Source organism: Sander vitreus, chromosome 2 (assembly GCF_031162955.1).
Source record: "Sander vitreus isolate 19-12246 chromosome 2, sanVit1, whole genome shotgun sequence".
Taxonomy (NCBI): domain Eukaryota; kingdom Metazoa; phylum Chordata; class Actinopteri; order Perciformes; family Percidae; genus Sander; species Sander vitreus.
In genome coordinates, this window is record NC_135856.1 from 30,907,013 (window position 1) to 30,924,869 (window position 17,857).

The following is a 17,857-nucleotide window of genomic DNA, read 5'->3' on the forward strand; positions in this document are numbered from 1 at the left end:
CCCACCGCGAAGGCTCAGGAGAGACGCGAGGAAGGGAGGCGAGTGGAGGACTCGAGGAGGCAATTTAAAAAAGGTGCCCTGCCACACAAAATCGTTTTTACTTGTATTTTTTTGAAATATGTTAGGTCCATACGTGTTTGTGTTATGTCGTGAATGTGAAAATGAACTGCTCCCTCCTCTGTCAGCTCTAGCCACTGAAAAGAAATAAGTGGAGAAATCAGGCCAATTACAAAAGCTGGTCAGTCTGACATCATGTTGTCTGAGCTCATTACTATTCATGAGCTCGCCCAGTTGCGCTGGGTAAAGGATGCCGATAGCCAGGCTCTCATTGGCTAGCTGTTAGCCAATCAGAGTCAAGCAGCTTAGCTCGTTGAATATTAATGAGAACTGGCACAAATCGAGCCGAGTCTTCCTGCAGGCTTTCTGTACCACGTTAGAATGGCTTGAAAACAAGGTAACCAAGGCATTTTTTTCATCAAAAATAATGTTACAGAGTCCATGGTAGAACTTCAGACATTACCACAAAGTAATGAAATACGTGTGGCGGGGCACCTTTAAGGGCTATGAGATGCAGCTCTTGTCTTAGGTGACAAATGCAGGAGACATTTCAAAACTAGCAACATTGTGATGAGGAGCCTGAAAGGGAGAATGTAACAGACTGTGCAGGTGAAAATTTCACACACAGAAAAATGTGTAAAGTGTGTTTAGTGCTCTTTGTGGAGTGTTTAAAAAAAAAAAAAAAAGGAAAATAAAGCTTTGGATGAGCCTTCACTCAGCCAAACCTCCACTTCACAATCGTGACAGTGCCGTTTCTTTCCGGTTGGCAATGCTTCATCATCTGCTGTTGGTTTAGACATGGCTTTGTAGGCGTTTCGGTCAATTGAACCAGGGCGACTTGTTAGAAATGGCTCAGTGATACCTGCAGGGCTGCACTGGGCATTCAATTGCAAATACAGTATATAATAAATAGTCTAGTTGACTATATATGGCACAAGGGATCAGTGCAAATAAAAACAGCAACCTTTCTCTCTCTTCTTGACTGTCCCACCCGTGGGGGGGGAGACTGCCTGAGCTCTGGGTTAGAATATACGAGGAGTGTGGAGATTAAAGACCAAAAAAAAAAATAAAATAATAATAATTAAACCAGCCACTTTTACAAACTAACCTTTCCAACATACTGTGAGCTCTCTGAAAACATGAGAGGGTTACACAGGAAAGTTATAACCGCTATTCTCATCAATGTGATTGGAGGATAACGTGTTCAAAGCCTCTAGCGTGATTTATGCTTCTGTGTAAAATCTACCACACACTCCACACACACACACGCACGCACACACGCCGGCCCTGCTATTCTCTTAAAGAGATCGACGCACAAGTATGAACTTCAGGCCACTTCCGTAGGCTACGGAGAAAGCTCTGCGTGGGAGCCTCCGCAGAAATCATGAATCACGCTTAAGGGCCATCTGCAATTGAGGGATTAAGATTACGAAACTGGGCCGCAGAAAACAATACAGAACCTAAGATGAGAGAGAAGCCTCCACATCGCATGGTGTTTGGGCTGGGTCATGCACGAGCGGAGGCCGGCCCCGGGGGCCTTGGCGAGTCGTGGGGGGTGGGGCTCTCTGTCTCCGAGGCGCTGGACTCGTCGTCGTCGTCGTCTTCGTCCGTCTGCTCGGCGCTGTGGTACAGCATGAGGGCCTGGGTCTTGTGGGTGATGGTGATGGTGCAGGGACCCTGGGCCCACGGCTCCCCGTCCACCTGCATGGGCATCTTGGAGCTCTTGAGAACCAGCTGGGGAGGGAGAGATACCGTCAATGGGAGCTGAACGCTTCACTTGTCGATAGCGGCAGTGGCGTTTACCTCCATTATCTGGTGCCCACTGCTCGATGGTGTTTTAAGCCCCCTACGTCTCCTTCCAGGCAGCGCTGCCTGGAAGGAGACGTTGGGGGCTTAAAACACCGATAAACGTGCCCACTGTTGTTTCTGTTCTTTAGCTACGACCCCGTCCGAGTTCAGACATCCTTTTCCTGTTGCTTACCTCCTTGTGTAATATTTCAAATTGCTTTATAGTCTAATAAACAGAGAATGGTCAGCTGCAAGGCTGAAATTTCCATTAGGGATTGGCGATTGATTTCCGTTACGATTTGCAGAAAATGAAAAAAAAAAACCAAACAAGTTTGCCGTTGTCACATATCTCTGCAATTCAAAGCAACTGACGTCACGGTGATTCGGTTTATTATCTATTTTTGTCTGGCCTCTTTCTTTGAGTCAGCAACTTTTACTATAAAAAAAATATAAAGAAATTCTGTCTGGCTTTTGACCAGGTGATCTCATTCTTAAAAAGTACATTTGCTCTGCTTTCTGCAGCAGTTCCTAAATCAATCTATCGATCGATCGATCCCTAGAGATTGGCATGGGGTACTTTCCATAAGATCATCTCTCAATGCAAGTCAAACCAGCTATCAGGCTAACTGAAATAAAACCATGCCAATCTCTAGGTATGGTGAAGGGGATGTGATGATATGGGGCTATTTTAATTCCAAAGGCCAAGGGAACTTTATCAGGATGCATAGTATCCTGGATCCATGAAATAACTGGCCTTTAAAAATAAAAATCTGCCTGCCTCTATGGGAATTTAACATAGGGGTGTACTTACTTTTGTTGCCAGCGGTTTAGACATTAATGGCTGTGTGTTGAGTTATTTTGAAGGGACAGCACATTTACACTGTTATACAAGCTGTACACGTAATACTTGTAGCAATGTGTCATTTCTTCAGTGTTGTGTAAGGGCGGCGACAGAAACTACACACTATAGCTTTAAGCCTCGACTTTGTGTTCCCCCACCTGCAACGTCAAACCTACACCCTTGGTTACCAGCAATGTTTTTCATAACCTTGTACACAACTATGTACGGTATTCAAATAATATTCAAATTCTTTTTCCCCTGTTGTGTGTCCTATTGTTGTCATAGTGACAGTCAGGCTGCAGTGGCAACACAAACCCCATTGTTTCTGAAGGGTTAAAGAGCAGAATAAGGAAAAAAGACTAAAGATCTGAGCACATGCAAGAGCCGCGTAGCAAAAGCTTAACTGGATTAGTTTCAAATTAGATTCTCAAGTGGTGTGACGAGACAAATGGCAGTGAAAACCAATTTGGGTTAAAGAACACAACAGGAGCCTGAAAACTAAAAGATGTGGTTTCATGTCTTCTATGTAGTTTTACACTTTGGAGCTTATAGCTTTAACAAGGTCTCACTCTCTAACAGAGTTGTTGAGATGTACATGATGGTTTGAATATGCAGAAGGCTTTTGAACAATACAGGAGAACAATAATTTCCTTTAACATAAATAAAGACATTTGCACCATACATTGAACCAGAATGCAGGAAATAAAGTGTTTGACGCTCAAAATATGCTCAGGGGAGGACCCCCAGAGCCCCAGTTACAATGGGCCCCCCCCCAAATGTTGAAACCACACCTACGCCTGTGTGTGTGTGTGTGTGTGTGTGTGTGTATGTGTGTGTGTGTGTGTGTGTGTGTGTGTGTTTGTTATGGCCTCACCCTGACAGTGTGGGCCTGTCCCAGCCGTACAGGATTGGCCAGCTTGACCTGGATCTGAGCACAGTGGAAGGAGCCGAACACGCCCACCACCTCCAGCAGACCATCATCCAACCTGCAGGGGGAGACGGGAATTCCCCGTTAGTTGCCATGGTTTCCCGGCGCACTTGCTATAAATCCTTCAGTAAGGATACCACAGCATAAACAATAACTATGGATGAATTCGGCTCACTTTTGATGGGCATTTGACATTTTCGGTGACGTATTAACTGAGGCTCACAGCAGGGCTGCGCGACACGTGATAACGTGGTTGAATATCGTAATAACGATATACTTACGGATGTTGTGAGAAAATCTGGTATAAAAACGGTGGTACTGTATGACAATATAGGCTGTGTGATTTTAAACAATCTCTGGGACTGTACATTGCAAGCTATATGGGTTTTATAGTTTATGATAAAAGGGAGTCTCTCTCTGAACAGGGTTTCTACAGGTTTCACCAAGTCAAATTTAAGACCTTTATGAATGAAAATGTAGACCTATGTTACGACATCAAAGTACAACGAAATGCAGAGTCACAAAAGTACTTGCAAAGTAAATAAATGTATTCAAATTAATTATTATTAATATTCAAAAATAATGAGATGTACATATAAGGTGTTATATTTGGACTAGCGAAAGAAAGAACTACAACACAGAATAAAAAAATTAAAGACCTGTTTAAAATGATATAAGACCTAGAACACAATACATCAGCGGTTTTAACCCTTGTGTTGTCTTCCGGTTGACCATGCATTTATTGTCCTGGGTCAAAATTAACACTTTTTTAAAAATATTTTTGACACACTGACGTTTTTGTCCCTTTTTTACGACGTTTTCGATGCTATTTTTCACTAACGCCAACTTATTACCACTAGTTTGACTAATATTAGAGGAACCTATGTTGATGAATAATCACAGACCTGGATCTCAAACTTTAGTCAGCTTTTAAATCCATTTAAATGTTTTTCAAATGATATAAAATTGAATACCCAAAATTCAATGAAAGTAGTGATCATGTACTTGCAATTGTACTTAACGTTTTGGGTAATTAAGTTACAAAGAAGCCCATATTTTAGCATTTTTTTAGGCTACAAAGGTTTTTGTCACATACAGCAAACATCGCCTCACTTTCCACTAGCACTTCCACTGACTTGAACGTCAACAAGAAGAGACATCACCCAGCATCGCTTAGAGCACCTTTAAGACTTTTTGAAGGCCTAAAATTGACCTTTTTTTAGACTTTTTAAGATCCCGCAGAAACCCTGCTGAAGCACACAGCTTTGATGTCAGAATCCCAGGCTGGCCAAGTGTGGGGCAGAGGGGAGGCCCGTTTGGGAGATGGCGCATCTCCTGTATGGGACTGTGTGAGGGATGGATAAAGTGCCGATTCAGCTGAAGTTTTCAGATGGTGGTAGACGAGTAGGAACAGATATCCGGAGCAGGGAAAATTGTAAACTCAGCTGAAATGCGAACTAAAGGGCGCACTGTCAGCAAAAATTGGTTTCTCTAAAAAGAAGTAAAATGGGCAGTCTCAAAAATAAACACACCCAATCCTCCGAGGAAGGGCCTCATGCGGGAGATATAAGCCGAGGGAGGACTAAGAAATGGCCAGTAGGTCTCCAAACACAACACGATACATAGACGGATATATTTACGTTCTGCCTTCCTGCTGCTTTCAGTACACTGCCACAAAACAAGCTGCTTGTTGAATTAAAGAAAAACTGAAAGGAAATTATGACATTACATTTTTTTTATTGAGAATATTTAAACTGAACACAAAAGGCATGAATACAATTAAGAATGATAGTTACTTTTTAAAGTGCAGTTTCCTACTGATACTCTCCTTCGTGTAACTCCAAAAAATCCCTCTTGTCGCGCAAGTTGACATTGTGATGACGATTTAAAAAAAAAAAAAAAAACACATTGTTCAGCCCTAGCAGGTCTTACCGTGTGGGGGGGCAGGGTTCATCCCCCATTCCCTCCCAGAGTCTGCAGCCTCCGCCCCAGTAGCCAATGTTACAAACTATGATGCCCTCCAGACTGGGCAGCGCCACCCTCTCTCCATCCAACTCCAACTGCAGTAGTGACACACACACACGGACACACACACTTAGTTCATGCAGGACACGGAAGCCATACAGCCGCTAAGTTATCATTTCTATTAGTCCCACACACACGCAGCCATTCTCACATCAAGGCAGTCTATTTAAATATGACTCACTGATCCCTGCCAGCCTAATGCGGCCTCTCTCAGCGCTGCTGCTGTCAAAGACTTTGCCTCCACCTTCCTAGTGCAGAGTCCTAACATGACTCAAAGGTTAAAATGGTTTTCAATGTCTTGCTTTGGGCCCACTCTTGTATACCCATTGGGGGGGGGTTCTGCATCGTGCTCCCTGTTTCAGCTTAGCATGCTGCTTGGCTAATCCAGGGAGCATCGTACAGAGCGGAGCCATCAGCGCCAAGCTTAACTGTATTTCCATGGGTTGCAATAAATCTCTGACAGGAGTGTTCTTGACTGAACAGAAACATAAAAGTGACCAACTGTGGTTTTATGGGGAGTGGTTGATGCATGTCAACTCCCCTAGATTTATTCTCCGGGTATTTCATTCAAAATACGACATTATGGAGAAGGGATGAACAAATTACATATACAGGTTGAGGGTTAGTCGGTGAATGTCCGTTCTAGAAAAGTAAAATCCAGAAGTGGATATTCCCCCCCCCCCATCAACCACAAAAGGTATTTTTTTTGTCACAAGGAAGGCCAGACAGAATATGAAAACTCCCTAACACTATTGTGCCCTTTTCATCACTGTTGTTAGCACGCAAATCAAACAAGAAGTCCCATTTATAGTGACAGCTTGGTAAGAGGCAGAGAGCCTCCTGGTGAATAATTTAGGCCATAAGTCCGTGATTTTTTAGCAAGGAATGTTCCAAAATTGGGAAAACGTGGGCTGATTCTGTTTGATTCTCTCGATGAAGTACACAGGTGAAGAAAGAATCAACATGACGCTTCATCACATGCACACAGCTACTGTACCTCAATCCTCTTATCCAGATCCTTACATTCCTGCACTAAACAATCTTTGGTGCCATACAGGAAATATACAGTCTGGGGAGACAAACAAACAGAGAAGGAAGCATTAATATAAAAAAGACACATTATTTCTCTGATGCTTCGGACAATGAGGAAGCCAGCCTATTCGGAGGCAATGCCTTTGTATCAATATGCTAATTCTAATTCAGTAAATGTCTGCACGTTAATTATGCATCTCTGACCTTGTTGATGATGCGGCTGGAGAAGAAGGAGGGCGTTTTCTCACGGTGTGCGTGGAAGTTGAGCGCCATCAGAGCATCAGGCCCAACAGAGAAGTAGTTGTTCATGGACAGAACCTGAGGAGGACGTGCAGGATATAAATATACTGTATGCAAGTCTTATGTACTGCTGAGTGTCAGTGGGCCTGTAGTCTATATCCACAACGTTCCACTTTCTCGGCCGGATGTCCATTTCCTTCCTCTTTCTTTATGTTGGCATTTTAAACTCCGGTGGATTTCTGAGGACTATGGTTAACTGCTCCTCAGATCTCTGCAGGGTAAATCCAGACAGCTAGCTAGACTATCTGTCCAATCTGAGTTTTCTGTTGCACGACTAAAACTACTTTTGAACGTACACGTTCCACCAAAACAAGTTCCTTCCAGAGGCTATTTTGCAGAGGCGCCGTGGCTCCGTCCGGTGCTTAGCGCCACCCAAGACAATTGTGATTGGTTTAAAGAAATGCCAATAAACCAGGGCACGTTTTTCTCCCATCACGGAATGCTGTGTGGACTCGCCAGACCCTCCTCCACAGCGCTGTGGAGGAAGGTCGGGCAATGCGAAACTAGTGGGCCTGAATCATAACACATCCGTGGGTAAAGAGAAGACTGAAGAATTCAAAACAAGACGTCAAACTCGGGTGCCCGGATAGCTCAGTTGGTAGAGTGGGCGCCCATATATATATATATATATATATATATATATATATGATATATATATATATATATATATATATATATATATATATATATATATATATATATATATATATATATATATATATATATATATATATATATATATATAGAGGTTTACTCCTTGACGCAGCGGGCCCGGGTTCGACTCCGACCTACGGCCTTTTGCTGCGTGTCATTCCCCCTCTCTCTCTCTCCCTCCTCCTCTTCAGCTGTCCTGTCAATAAAAGGCCTAAAAATGCCCAAAAAATAATATAAAAAAGAGGTCTAACTCACCTTTGGTTTACGAAAGTAGAGGCCTTTTGAAGCCACCTGCACCTTCCATCTGAAAAAAATGAGTATGCAGGAAATAAGCAGGAACAACAGAAAGACAAAACAGGGCGATAGCTAGGATTTTAGAAATACAGAGACATGAAAACAATTCTGGTGGAGAAATACTGAATCCTTTAATTAATTATGTATTGTTGCCTCAAAAAGGTAGTCAAATCTGAATCTATTGGGTCTAAAATGACTTCCCACTAGTCCGTCAAAATCTCGATTTCCCAGGAAGAAATGGAGAGAATATGACCTCAGTTTCCAAAATTAGATAAACAAGCACAAAACAAAAGTTCCTTCAACATTAAGACTTTTAATGCCAGCAATCTCATCACAAAAACACAGTACTATGCAAGACTCATAAAACAATGTATACGCTGATGAACTGAATGATACGGTGGAACACTTTTTTAGAGTAGGGCTGCAACTAACAATTGTTTTCATTGCTGATTCAATGTGTCAACGACGATTTTCTCGATTCGTTGTTAGGTGCATAAAATATGCATATGCATATATATATATAAAAAATCATAAATTGGTGAAAAATGTGTCAGTGTTTTTTAAAGCCCAAGATTACATTTAATGTTTTCTTTTGTCCACAACTCCTAGACAATCAGTTTTCTGTCATAGCGGAGTGAAGAAACTAGAAAATATTCACATTTAAGATGCTGGAAAGGATTTCTTGGACTTTTTTTACATTAAAAAAAAAAAAAAAAAAAGACTCAAACGGATTAATCGATTATCTAAATGGTTGGCAATTAATGTAATAGTTGACAACTAATCGGTTAAAGGGATACTTCACTGATTAGCATTAAGCTTTGTATCAGTAGAAACCCGGTAGTATTTTCGAACGGCCGTGCTTCCCTCCCTCATGTCCCCCTGAGACCATAGAGCTCTGTATTGTGTGTCTGGAAAAATACCTCTGATGACGCAAAAAAAAAAAAATCTACATTTCGTGTCATCGGAGGCATTTTTGCCCAGAGGCTATGGACTACAGCCAGCTAGTTCCGCATGTTTTCAACCCGCCCAGAGGCGGTGGGACTGTCACTACCCGATGCGAGTCGAGTGTCAGCCATCTTGAAGCTAAGCTAACAGGCTCTCTCTTTTCAGATAGATACTTTATTCATCACCCTTACAATTATGTGCATTCAAACTACCGCACACGTGTACCACCGGGATACATTGGTACAGATCGGAGAATATGCAGGACACTTTATTACAGACGGACTACTCGACACACTACGCGAGCTTCGCCTGCTACGGAGACCAGCACCTCAGCCTGCGGTGTCGCTCGATGCTGCTAGCCGGGGAAGGGGACATCGAAAGCAGTGTGCGAGAAAGCAGAAACGCGGAACGAGGGCAGGAGTTCAAGCTAGGTGGAAAGCTAACGCTAGCCGGCCACCTCTCCCATCCATCCTGCTTGCAAATGTCCGCTCATTAGACAACAGACTGGACTACATCCAACTTCAACGAAACTCCCAGAGACTGCTGTGTTTTTGTTTTTGTGGAAACGTGGCTGAACAACAGTGTACCGGACTCCGCTATCCAGCTACCAGGCCTGCTAGCCTTCAGAGCAGATAGAGATGCTGCTCTGTAGGGTAAGACTCGTGGAGGTGGGCTGTGTTAACACGGACTGGTGCAGAAATGGGGCGCTTGTATCCAACTACTGCTCACCGCTGGTGGAGTTTGTTAATGTTAAATGCCGACCATTCTACATTCCACGCAAATTCACGGCTGTGTTTATACTCGGTGTTTACATCCCACCAAGCAATAATGCTTCCAATGCATTAGCTGAACTTTACGGAGCATATAATGTGTGTGCACTAAATGTAGCCTGTCAAATGTGCCCCACCTGTCCATTTTGACCACCTCGGCATCGAGGATGTTACGGAGAACCTGTTCCACAGGGATCTCCCCAGCATAGCCAGCACCCCAGCCTAAAGTGTTGGACAGGTCATTTCCTGTCCCCAGAGGCAGGATGGTCACCCTTGGCATAAACTGGTCCTGGCCCTGACACAGGAGAGTATAAGAGCAGCATATATGTGTTATTAACTCGGTACAAAGAAAAGGTGGTACACACAGGTGGATAAAGAAATGCCACATTGCAGCACTTGAAATAAATTGTAATAAAAAAATCATTCCGATTGCTCAGAGACAGTCCCATCTGACCTTCAGCTTCATAGTATCGATGGCATCCAGCACCCAGCCCACTGTGCCATCGCCCCCACACACCAGCACACGGACACTGCCGGGGGGCAGCAGGGTGCACAGCTGGAGGGCTTTGGAGGGAGTCAGCTCAGACAGGTCAAACACCTGAAGGAGAGGAGGGAGATAAGACAGGTTTAAGTCATGTTTTGTGCAGAAATTGAAAAGGTCCCATATTGTAAAAAAGTGAGAATTCTATCTACTTTTTGATTATAAAGCAGGTTGAGGTGTTATATACAGTAACTACTCAATCCACAAAAAAAATGCACACAGCCTGTATTGAAAAAACTGTGCCTTTAAACGGGCCGTCAGGACTTCTGTACGGTTGTGAAGTCACAACGATACTATACAGTGGTGTGAAAAAGTGTTTGCCCCCTTCCTCATTTCCTGTTCCTTTGCATGTTTGTCACACTTAAGTGTTTCGGAACATCAAACCAATTTAAACAATAGTCAAGGACAACACAAGTAAACACAAAATGCAATTTGTAAATGAAGGTGTTAATTATTAAAGGTGAAAAAAAATCCAAACCATCATGGCCCTGTGTGAAAAAGTGATTGCCCCCTAAACCTAATAACTGGTTGGGCCACCCTTAGCAGCAACAACTGCAACCAAGCGCTTGCGATAACGTGCAATGAGGCTTTTACAGCGCCCTGGAGGAATTTTTGGCCCACTCATCTTTGCAGAATTGTCCTAATTCAGTTACATTAGAGGGTTTTCGAGCATGAACGGCCTTTTTAAGGTCATACCACAACATCTCAATAGGATTCAGGTCAGGACTTTGGCTAGGCCACTCCAAAGTCTTCATTTAGTTTTTTCTTCAGCCATTCGGTGGTGGACTTGCTGGTGTGTTTAGGATCATTGTCCTGCTGCAGAACCCAAGTTCGCTTTCAGCTTGAGTACACGAACAGATGGTCGGACATTCTCCTTCAGGATCTCTTGGTAGACAGCAGAATTCATAGTTCCTTTTATCACGGCAAGTCTTCCAGGTCCTGAAGCAGCAAAACAGCCCCAGACCATCACACTACCACCACCATATTTTACAGTTGGTATAATGTTCTTTTATGAAATGCAGTGTTCCTTCTACGCCAGATATACTTGGACACACACCTTCCAAAGAGTTCCACTTTTGTCTCATCGGTCCACAGAATGTTGTCCCAAAAGTCTTGGGGATCATCAAGATGTGTTCTGGAGAAATTGAGACAAGCTTTGATGTTCTTTTGCTCAGCAGTGGTTTTCTCCTTGGAACTCTGCCATGCAGGCCATTTTTTGCCCAGTCTTTTCCTGATGGTGGAGGCATGAACGCTGACCTTAACTGGAGGCAAGTGAGGCCTGCAGTTCTTGGACGTTGTTGTGGGGGTCTTTTGTGACCTCTTGATGAGTCGTCGCTGCGCTCTTGGGGTAATTTTGGGCGGCCGGCCACTCCTGGGAAGGTTCACCACTGTTCCATGTCTTCGCCATTTGTGGATAATGGCTCTCACTGTGGTTCGCTGATTCCCAAAGCTTTGGAAATGGCTTTATAACCCTTTCCAGACTGATAGATCTCAATTACTTTCTTTCTCAATTGTTCCTGAATTTCTTTGGGTCTCGGCATGATGTGTAGCTTTTAAGGATCTTCTGGTGGACCTTACTGTGTCAAGCAGCTCCTATTTAAGTGATGCCTTGATTGTGAACAGGTGTGGCAATAATCAGGCCTGGGTGTGGCTAGAGAAATTGAACTCAGGTGTGGACAACCACAGTTATAGTATGTTTTAACAAGGGGGGGGCAATCACTTTTTTCACACAGGGCCATGATGGTTTGGATTTTTTTTCTCCTTTAATAATAAACACCTTCATTTACAAATTGCATTTTGTGTTTACTTGTGTTGTCCTTGACTTTGTTTAAATTGGTTTGATGTTCAAACACTTAAGTGTGACAAACATGCAAAGGAACAGGAAATGAGGAAGGGGGGCAAACACTTTTTCACACCACTGTACATAGGTAGAAAGTGCCGATACAGTGCTGTTACAGTCATTACCCTGCTGCAATGACAGTGCAGAGACTCAAAGAGCACAGATGCGGAAGACCCGGAAACACTGAGCAATCAGAGCAGAGGACAGGAGGCTTTTTCAGAAAAAAAAAAGAGACAGGCACTCAAACTGAGGGTTTTTTTTGTTGTTTGTTTTTTAACATTTAAGCATGTAAATGTTCTAGTAGAAACCGAAAAACACAAGTATGAACCTGAAAATGAGCATAATATGGGACCTTTTAATCTTGATTCATCCCCAGGCTTTCATAAAAAGGATGACAACAAAAAGGGAGAGTTAAAGGATGATTTAGGCTAACTGAGTGAGAAGCTCCAGCCTAACCTGCACAGGATTCAGAACGGTGCGAAATTCTCCCAGCAGAACCTTCCCCATGTTGTTACCGCTACGCGTGTTAGCCAAGACCAACACTGGAGTCCAGCCACTGCCACAGGAAGATGCCAGCTATACACACACACACACACACACACACACACACACACTTTAAAAAACAAAACAAAAAAACAACAACACAGCATGAGCACACTGTAAGTGCAGCACCTTGCTGTACTCTTCCGGTTGCCTGCGGCGGAGCTTGTTGACATGGTAGAGGTAGTGAGGAGGGATGATGAGGTTGTGGAACTCGCCCAGCTCACACTGGTCTGCATCTGTCAGGCTGTCCATGCAGTCATCGTGCACTGTGGTCTGACACCACACACACCTGAAGGTAAAAGGGACACAAACTGTTTAGAAAGGCAAGGGAATTCACACAAAAAGCAGTTCCTGCTGAAGGACGCAAACCCCTGAATCTTCACTAGCTGCAGGGGTGCTGGTCTGTCTCTGACCTCTGAAGCTGGCATTAGGATTAGCCAAGTCATTTATCTGACAATGTGAGATTATGCCAGCTCATGCCCTAGCAATGCCAGAGAGGAGCAGCAGTCCATTAGAGCAAATTAAAGACAGATTAAAATGACATGTTGTTGCACCCCATTATGGTATGACAACCTTTTAGTGTGTAGGTAATCATCTATTCGACAGACTATGCCACACACAGCCACAGCCACAGCCACACACACAACCTGAAGTCGCAGAGCTTCGGCTGGGTCCCACACTGCTGTTTGCACACTGCACAGTAGCTGGCGAGGGGGACATTTCCGCGGACCCAGCGATGCTCCATGGCTCCGTCGGGGCTACAAGGGGCCATGATCTCCTTGCACTGCAGGCTGCGGTCGGCCCGGCGCAGGCACTGCTCGTCGGCGCACACGCCGCAGCAGTCGCAGAAAGCCCCTTGGAGGATGTGCTGGTTACACACGCAGCAGTAGGTGGGCTTGTTGAACAGGTCAGTGTAGTGCCAGCCGTGCTTGCTTTTGCGAAAGAAATCCTTCATGTGCGTTTTCCGCTTTGAGCGCTGGGCGCTGCACCACAGTGTGATGATGACCGGGACGACGACGGCCAGAGAGGTCCAGAACAGCAGCGTCCACTCCTCCCGGGAGCCGCAGTCGTCGTGCACCTCTTCCCCCTCCTTGTACATCGCTGCTGGACGGTGGCGACGGGTGATGCTAATGAGCGGAAATGAGTAAAGAGCAGAGCTATGTAAACAACAATGGGTGTTGACAGGACGCACACGACCTTTTCCCCGCGACACGCATGTTCACAGACACCAACAGAACGCCACCACTTTCAATCTAAACATTCAGATGTAGAACGAACGAGCTCTAAACAAGAAGACTGCGATGTGACGTTGAGCCAATGAGCTACCTCGCTACCTTAGCTTTATCGGAGAGTATTTAAACGCTAAGATGATTCACTTCACCAACAGGGAAAACGCAAATTTTTGAGTGGAGGGGCTCTTTAAGTAAACGTAGGCTTCTTTAGTAAATGTACTTAGTTACTTCCACCAGTGGTACAATGGCCAAGTGCACTTACCTTCTCAAAGGTATTTAGGACTTAACATGGCCAGTGCCGCTGCTAATGACAAATGCTTTGCAGATAAGCCTTTATGTGTTAATGAATTATATCAGGCACAGACACAATACAGAAACTATACTGTTTAGCAATTGTAGTAGAACAAAATGAAGGTCGAAAAACTTAAAGTCGCTATATTCTTTCTACTTAACGTCAAATAAGTCTCTCTACGGGAAAAAAAAAAATCTGGACCGAATGTGAGACATGTTATTTCCCGTTTGCCTCATAATATATAAGCGAACACGGAAAGTAACACAAGTTACATCTCACCTTTTCTATCATCTCTGATTCTGAGGCGCAGACTGCTGCTACACAGCACGCATGCGTCGTGTTCTGCATCGTGAGTACATGGCGTGTCAGATAATCACATTGAGTGAACAAAGGCTTTCTGTGTCCCAGGAATTAATCAACGAAATATTATCATTAAAGTGCGCACGCTACTAGAGACGCATGCGCAATGCACATGGGGAGGGGGGGGCTGCAAAAAGCGGAAACGGAAACAATGACGCACTATGACGTCTTCCCTCGGACGACACTGGCAGTGCTCCAAATCCATCATAAGAATAAATACATAAATAAAACATAAACAACATTGTAGGCTGATACTTAGGCATGCAAGTTATTAAACACAGTAACAAGAACATTATTAAAAATAAATGAGTTGATATTTTTGAAATTAGATAAAACCTTAATGATCCTAGAGAATAAGAAAAAATAATACCACAAACAATAACAGCCATGATGTTGAATGGGATAAACAAATCAAATTGGTGGACTGATACATGAGATATATCATATGCTAGGTCAACTGTTTTACCCTGTTGCCTCCAGGTCCCATGAATCCCAGTGCAACAGTATCTAGATAGATAGATAGATAGATAGATAGATAGATAGATAGATAGATAGATAGATAGATAGATAGATAGATAGATAGATAGAGAGATGTCCCATTTGATATAGCATATAGTGTATCGTTGACCGCCTACTCCTACCTATTATCCTTCATTTGTAAATATGACATAGTCTATTCTCAAAAACTAGTTCAACAGTTCCCTGCTAAAACAGGTAAACCACGCTGAAACATGATGTAAGGGATAATCTAGAGCGAGCCAGTCATTATTGCGAATTAGAAACCCAGGAGGGGTCTTGAATCAGCCTGAAGAAGTTCAATTCGCAATAATGACCCGCTCGCGCTACATTATAACAGCCTTGTTGAATACTTGATTCTGATTTGTCATGGCATTCTTCGGTCTGTTATTTCTGTATAACAGGCCGTCGTTAAGTATAACAGACCGTTGCCATGGATGGAATTCTAATGAATCGATAAAACTGTAGGCTATATAATAGGCTATACCTGACCATTTCACACAGAGCTTTAGGTCTTCCTAGAACTAAAGCGAGCTTTTGATACTGTTAATCATGAAGTTCTTTTATCTAAATTAACATATTTTAATTTCTCTGAGCAAGCTCTCAAATGAATAAAATCATACCTGTCCAGTAGAAAGCAATGTTTTTGAGTACTAATGACTCAAAGTCCCCACTCTGTGAATGTCCAGTAGGGGTCCCCCAAGGCTCCATATTTGGTCCAATTCTGTTTACACTGTATATAAATGATCTGCCAGAGGCATGTAAAAATGTTGATGTCCAGATGTATGCAGACGATGCTGTAATCTTTACACATGCTAAGAACTACCAAGAGATAGCATCCACACTTACATCTGCAATGGCTCACATTTAGTCATGTCTCTACCTAAACACCAAAAACACAGTTTGTATGGCGTTTACCAAACAAAACATGAAGGTGTCACATTCTAATGTGTTCCTTAGAGGACAGGAGCTTGATATTGTTAATGAATTCAAGTATCTAGGAGTCATATATGACTCCACCCTAACATTCAAAAGTCATGTAAAAAAGGTGGCAAATAAAGTTAAATTCAATTTGCTGAATTTTAAACAAGTTAGGCCATTTCTTCATAAGAAGTAGTTCTTATATACTATGATCTTTTCACATATTGAGTATTGTTTTACAAACTGGTCATTAACTAGCATAACTACTCTTAAAAGCATTGAATCTCTATTTAAGAAAGCCATAAAAACGTTTAATTAAAAAGGCATTGTCATTTCACCATTGCGATATGTTAGAGAGACATACATTTTTAAGCTTTGAACATTTTAAACATTTCAAGTATGCTTGTTTGGTATATAAAGTGTTACATAATCTTGCCCCCCCTCCGCTGCTGCAAGACTTGAAAGCGGAGGTAGTACACGGGCCTCTGTAAAAGGGGACTGTGTGATACCATTCAGATGCACCACTTCTGGACAAATATTGTCAATAATAGGAGGTAAACTCTGGAATAGCTTGCCCCTCCCAATAAGAGAGCGTCCTACGTTCACAAACACCTTTAAAACACACTTAAAACAGTGGCTCCTAGAAAATCAGAGATGCACTCACTTTTAACTGTCACACATTTCATCACCCATACACTTTCACTGTTAAATTGAGTGTAGTATATAGGTGGATGAATAATGTCTTTGTCATTGTTTTGTTTGTTTTGTCAATGTATATGTCACCATTATGTGTACCTTTTAATTTATAGTGAATGAGTGCTGTATGACTGCTGGCTGTCTCTGTGTTAGTCCTATGTTACCTGCCTAGGGACTGCAGATGAAAAGTAGTTATTTTTACTTATTCTGGCATATTTACATGATGTTTCTATACAACAACGTTCATAAATATGCATGGTCCCTATCAAATAAACTAATAAAATAAAAAATAACTCATCACTTATTGAAATGGTTCAAACAGCCTCAAAAGCATCTCCCATCACATGGCTGTGTTTGCATCGCCATCTAGTGGCCATCCTCCCACCGGCCTTATTAGACCTTACACAGTAGTGCTTCAGACCAGCGGTGGAAGAAGTATTCAGATCCTTTACTTAAGTAAGTACTAATACCACACTGTAAAAATACACTGTTACAAGTAAAAAGTCCTGCATTGAATATATTACTGAAGTAAAAGTATGTACTGTAAGTATCATCAGTACATCAAACGTAAATGTAAAAGTACTCAATGCAGAAAAATCCTCCCATTTTAGAAACTGGAAACGATCCAAACAGTTCTGTCAATCAACTAAGTGTTTAATGGTCTAATCATTACAGCTGGACTTGTAGGCCGTTATATTGTTGGGTTGTTTATCTTATAATAAAACATTGTATTTTAAAAACTACATGTGTTTTGTGTGAAAAAATCTTAATCTGTAACCTAAACTAAAACTGTCAGATTAATGTGGAGTAAAAACAAGTACAATATTTTTCTTTTTTTTCATGTTTTTTTATGATGACTTTTCCTCTCTCTTCATTTAATTGTTACTTTTTTTATGTCCCTTTTTTATAGACTATGTTTTTATTTTCCATATGCTACCTTTCGTTGAATTATTTTAGTGAACCCAACATGCCAAGCCCCTTGAGGGGTTTCTGTTTTTCCTTTGCATGTCTTTTTTTTCTTCTTTTTTTTACTTATTTTGTCGTATAATGTATACTGTAGTTTTTTTTACATAAATAAATCAAATCAAAAATGTATCGGAGTAGAAGTAGACAGTGGCATGAAAAGGAAAGACTCAAGTAAAGTACAAGAACCTCAAATTTACAAAAAAAGTACAGTACTTGAGTAAATGTACTTAGTGACATTCCACCACTGCTTTAGAGCTGTAATACGACGAGATGAGAATTATACTTACGTGTAAGCAAATGTATTATCACTAATGAT

The 17,857-nt window shown here is 42.3% G+C and overlaps 1 protein-coding gene across 1 annotated transcript; it reads right to left on the reverse strand.

Moving 5' to 3' along the window:
• Positions 1-1,058: 1,058 nt before the first annotated feature.
• On the reverse strand, positions 1,059-14,507 carry dgke (diacylglycerol kinase, epsilon). Its single transcript, XM_078265853.1, has 12 exons — positions 14,362-14,507; positions 13,206-13,685; positions 12,688-12,847; positions 12,472-12,591; positions 10,089-10,232; positions 9,772-9,929; positions 7,881-7,929; positions 6,876-6,989; positions 6,637-6,708; positions 5,547-5,674; positions 3,561-3,672; positions 1,059-1,791 (listed from the first exon to the last, which is right to left on the reverse strand). Exons 2-12 carry the CDS (start codon positions 13,655-13,657, stop codon positions 1,564-1,566), a joined length of 1,737 nt encoding a protein of 578 aa, XP_078121979.1. The 5' UTR covers positions 13,658-13,685; positions 14,362-14,507; the 3' UTR covers positions 1,059-1,563.
• Between the last annotated feature and the right edge of the window lie 3,350 nt (positions 14,508-17,857).

Excerpts from the sequence above, each read along its gene's own strand:
- dgke (XM_078265853.1), bottom strand. The coding sequence starts at position 13,657 with ATGTACAAGGAGGGGGAAGAGGTGCACGACGACTGCGGCTCCCGGGAG. Across the intron at positions 12,848-13,205 it reads CCGAAGCTCTGCGACTTCAG|GTGTGTGTGGTGTCAGACCA; the intron begins GTTGTGTGTGTG and ends TTTTACCTTCAG. Across the intron at positions 1,792-3,560 it reads GACAGGCCCACACTGTCAGG|CTGGTTCTCAAGAGCTCCAA; the intron begins GTGAGGCCATAA and ends CTCCCTCCCCAG.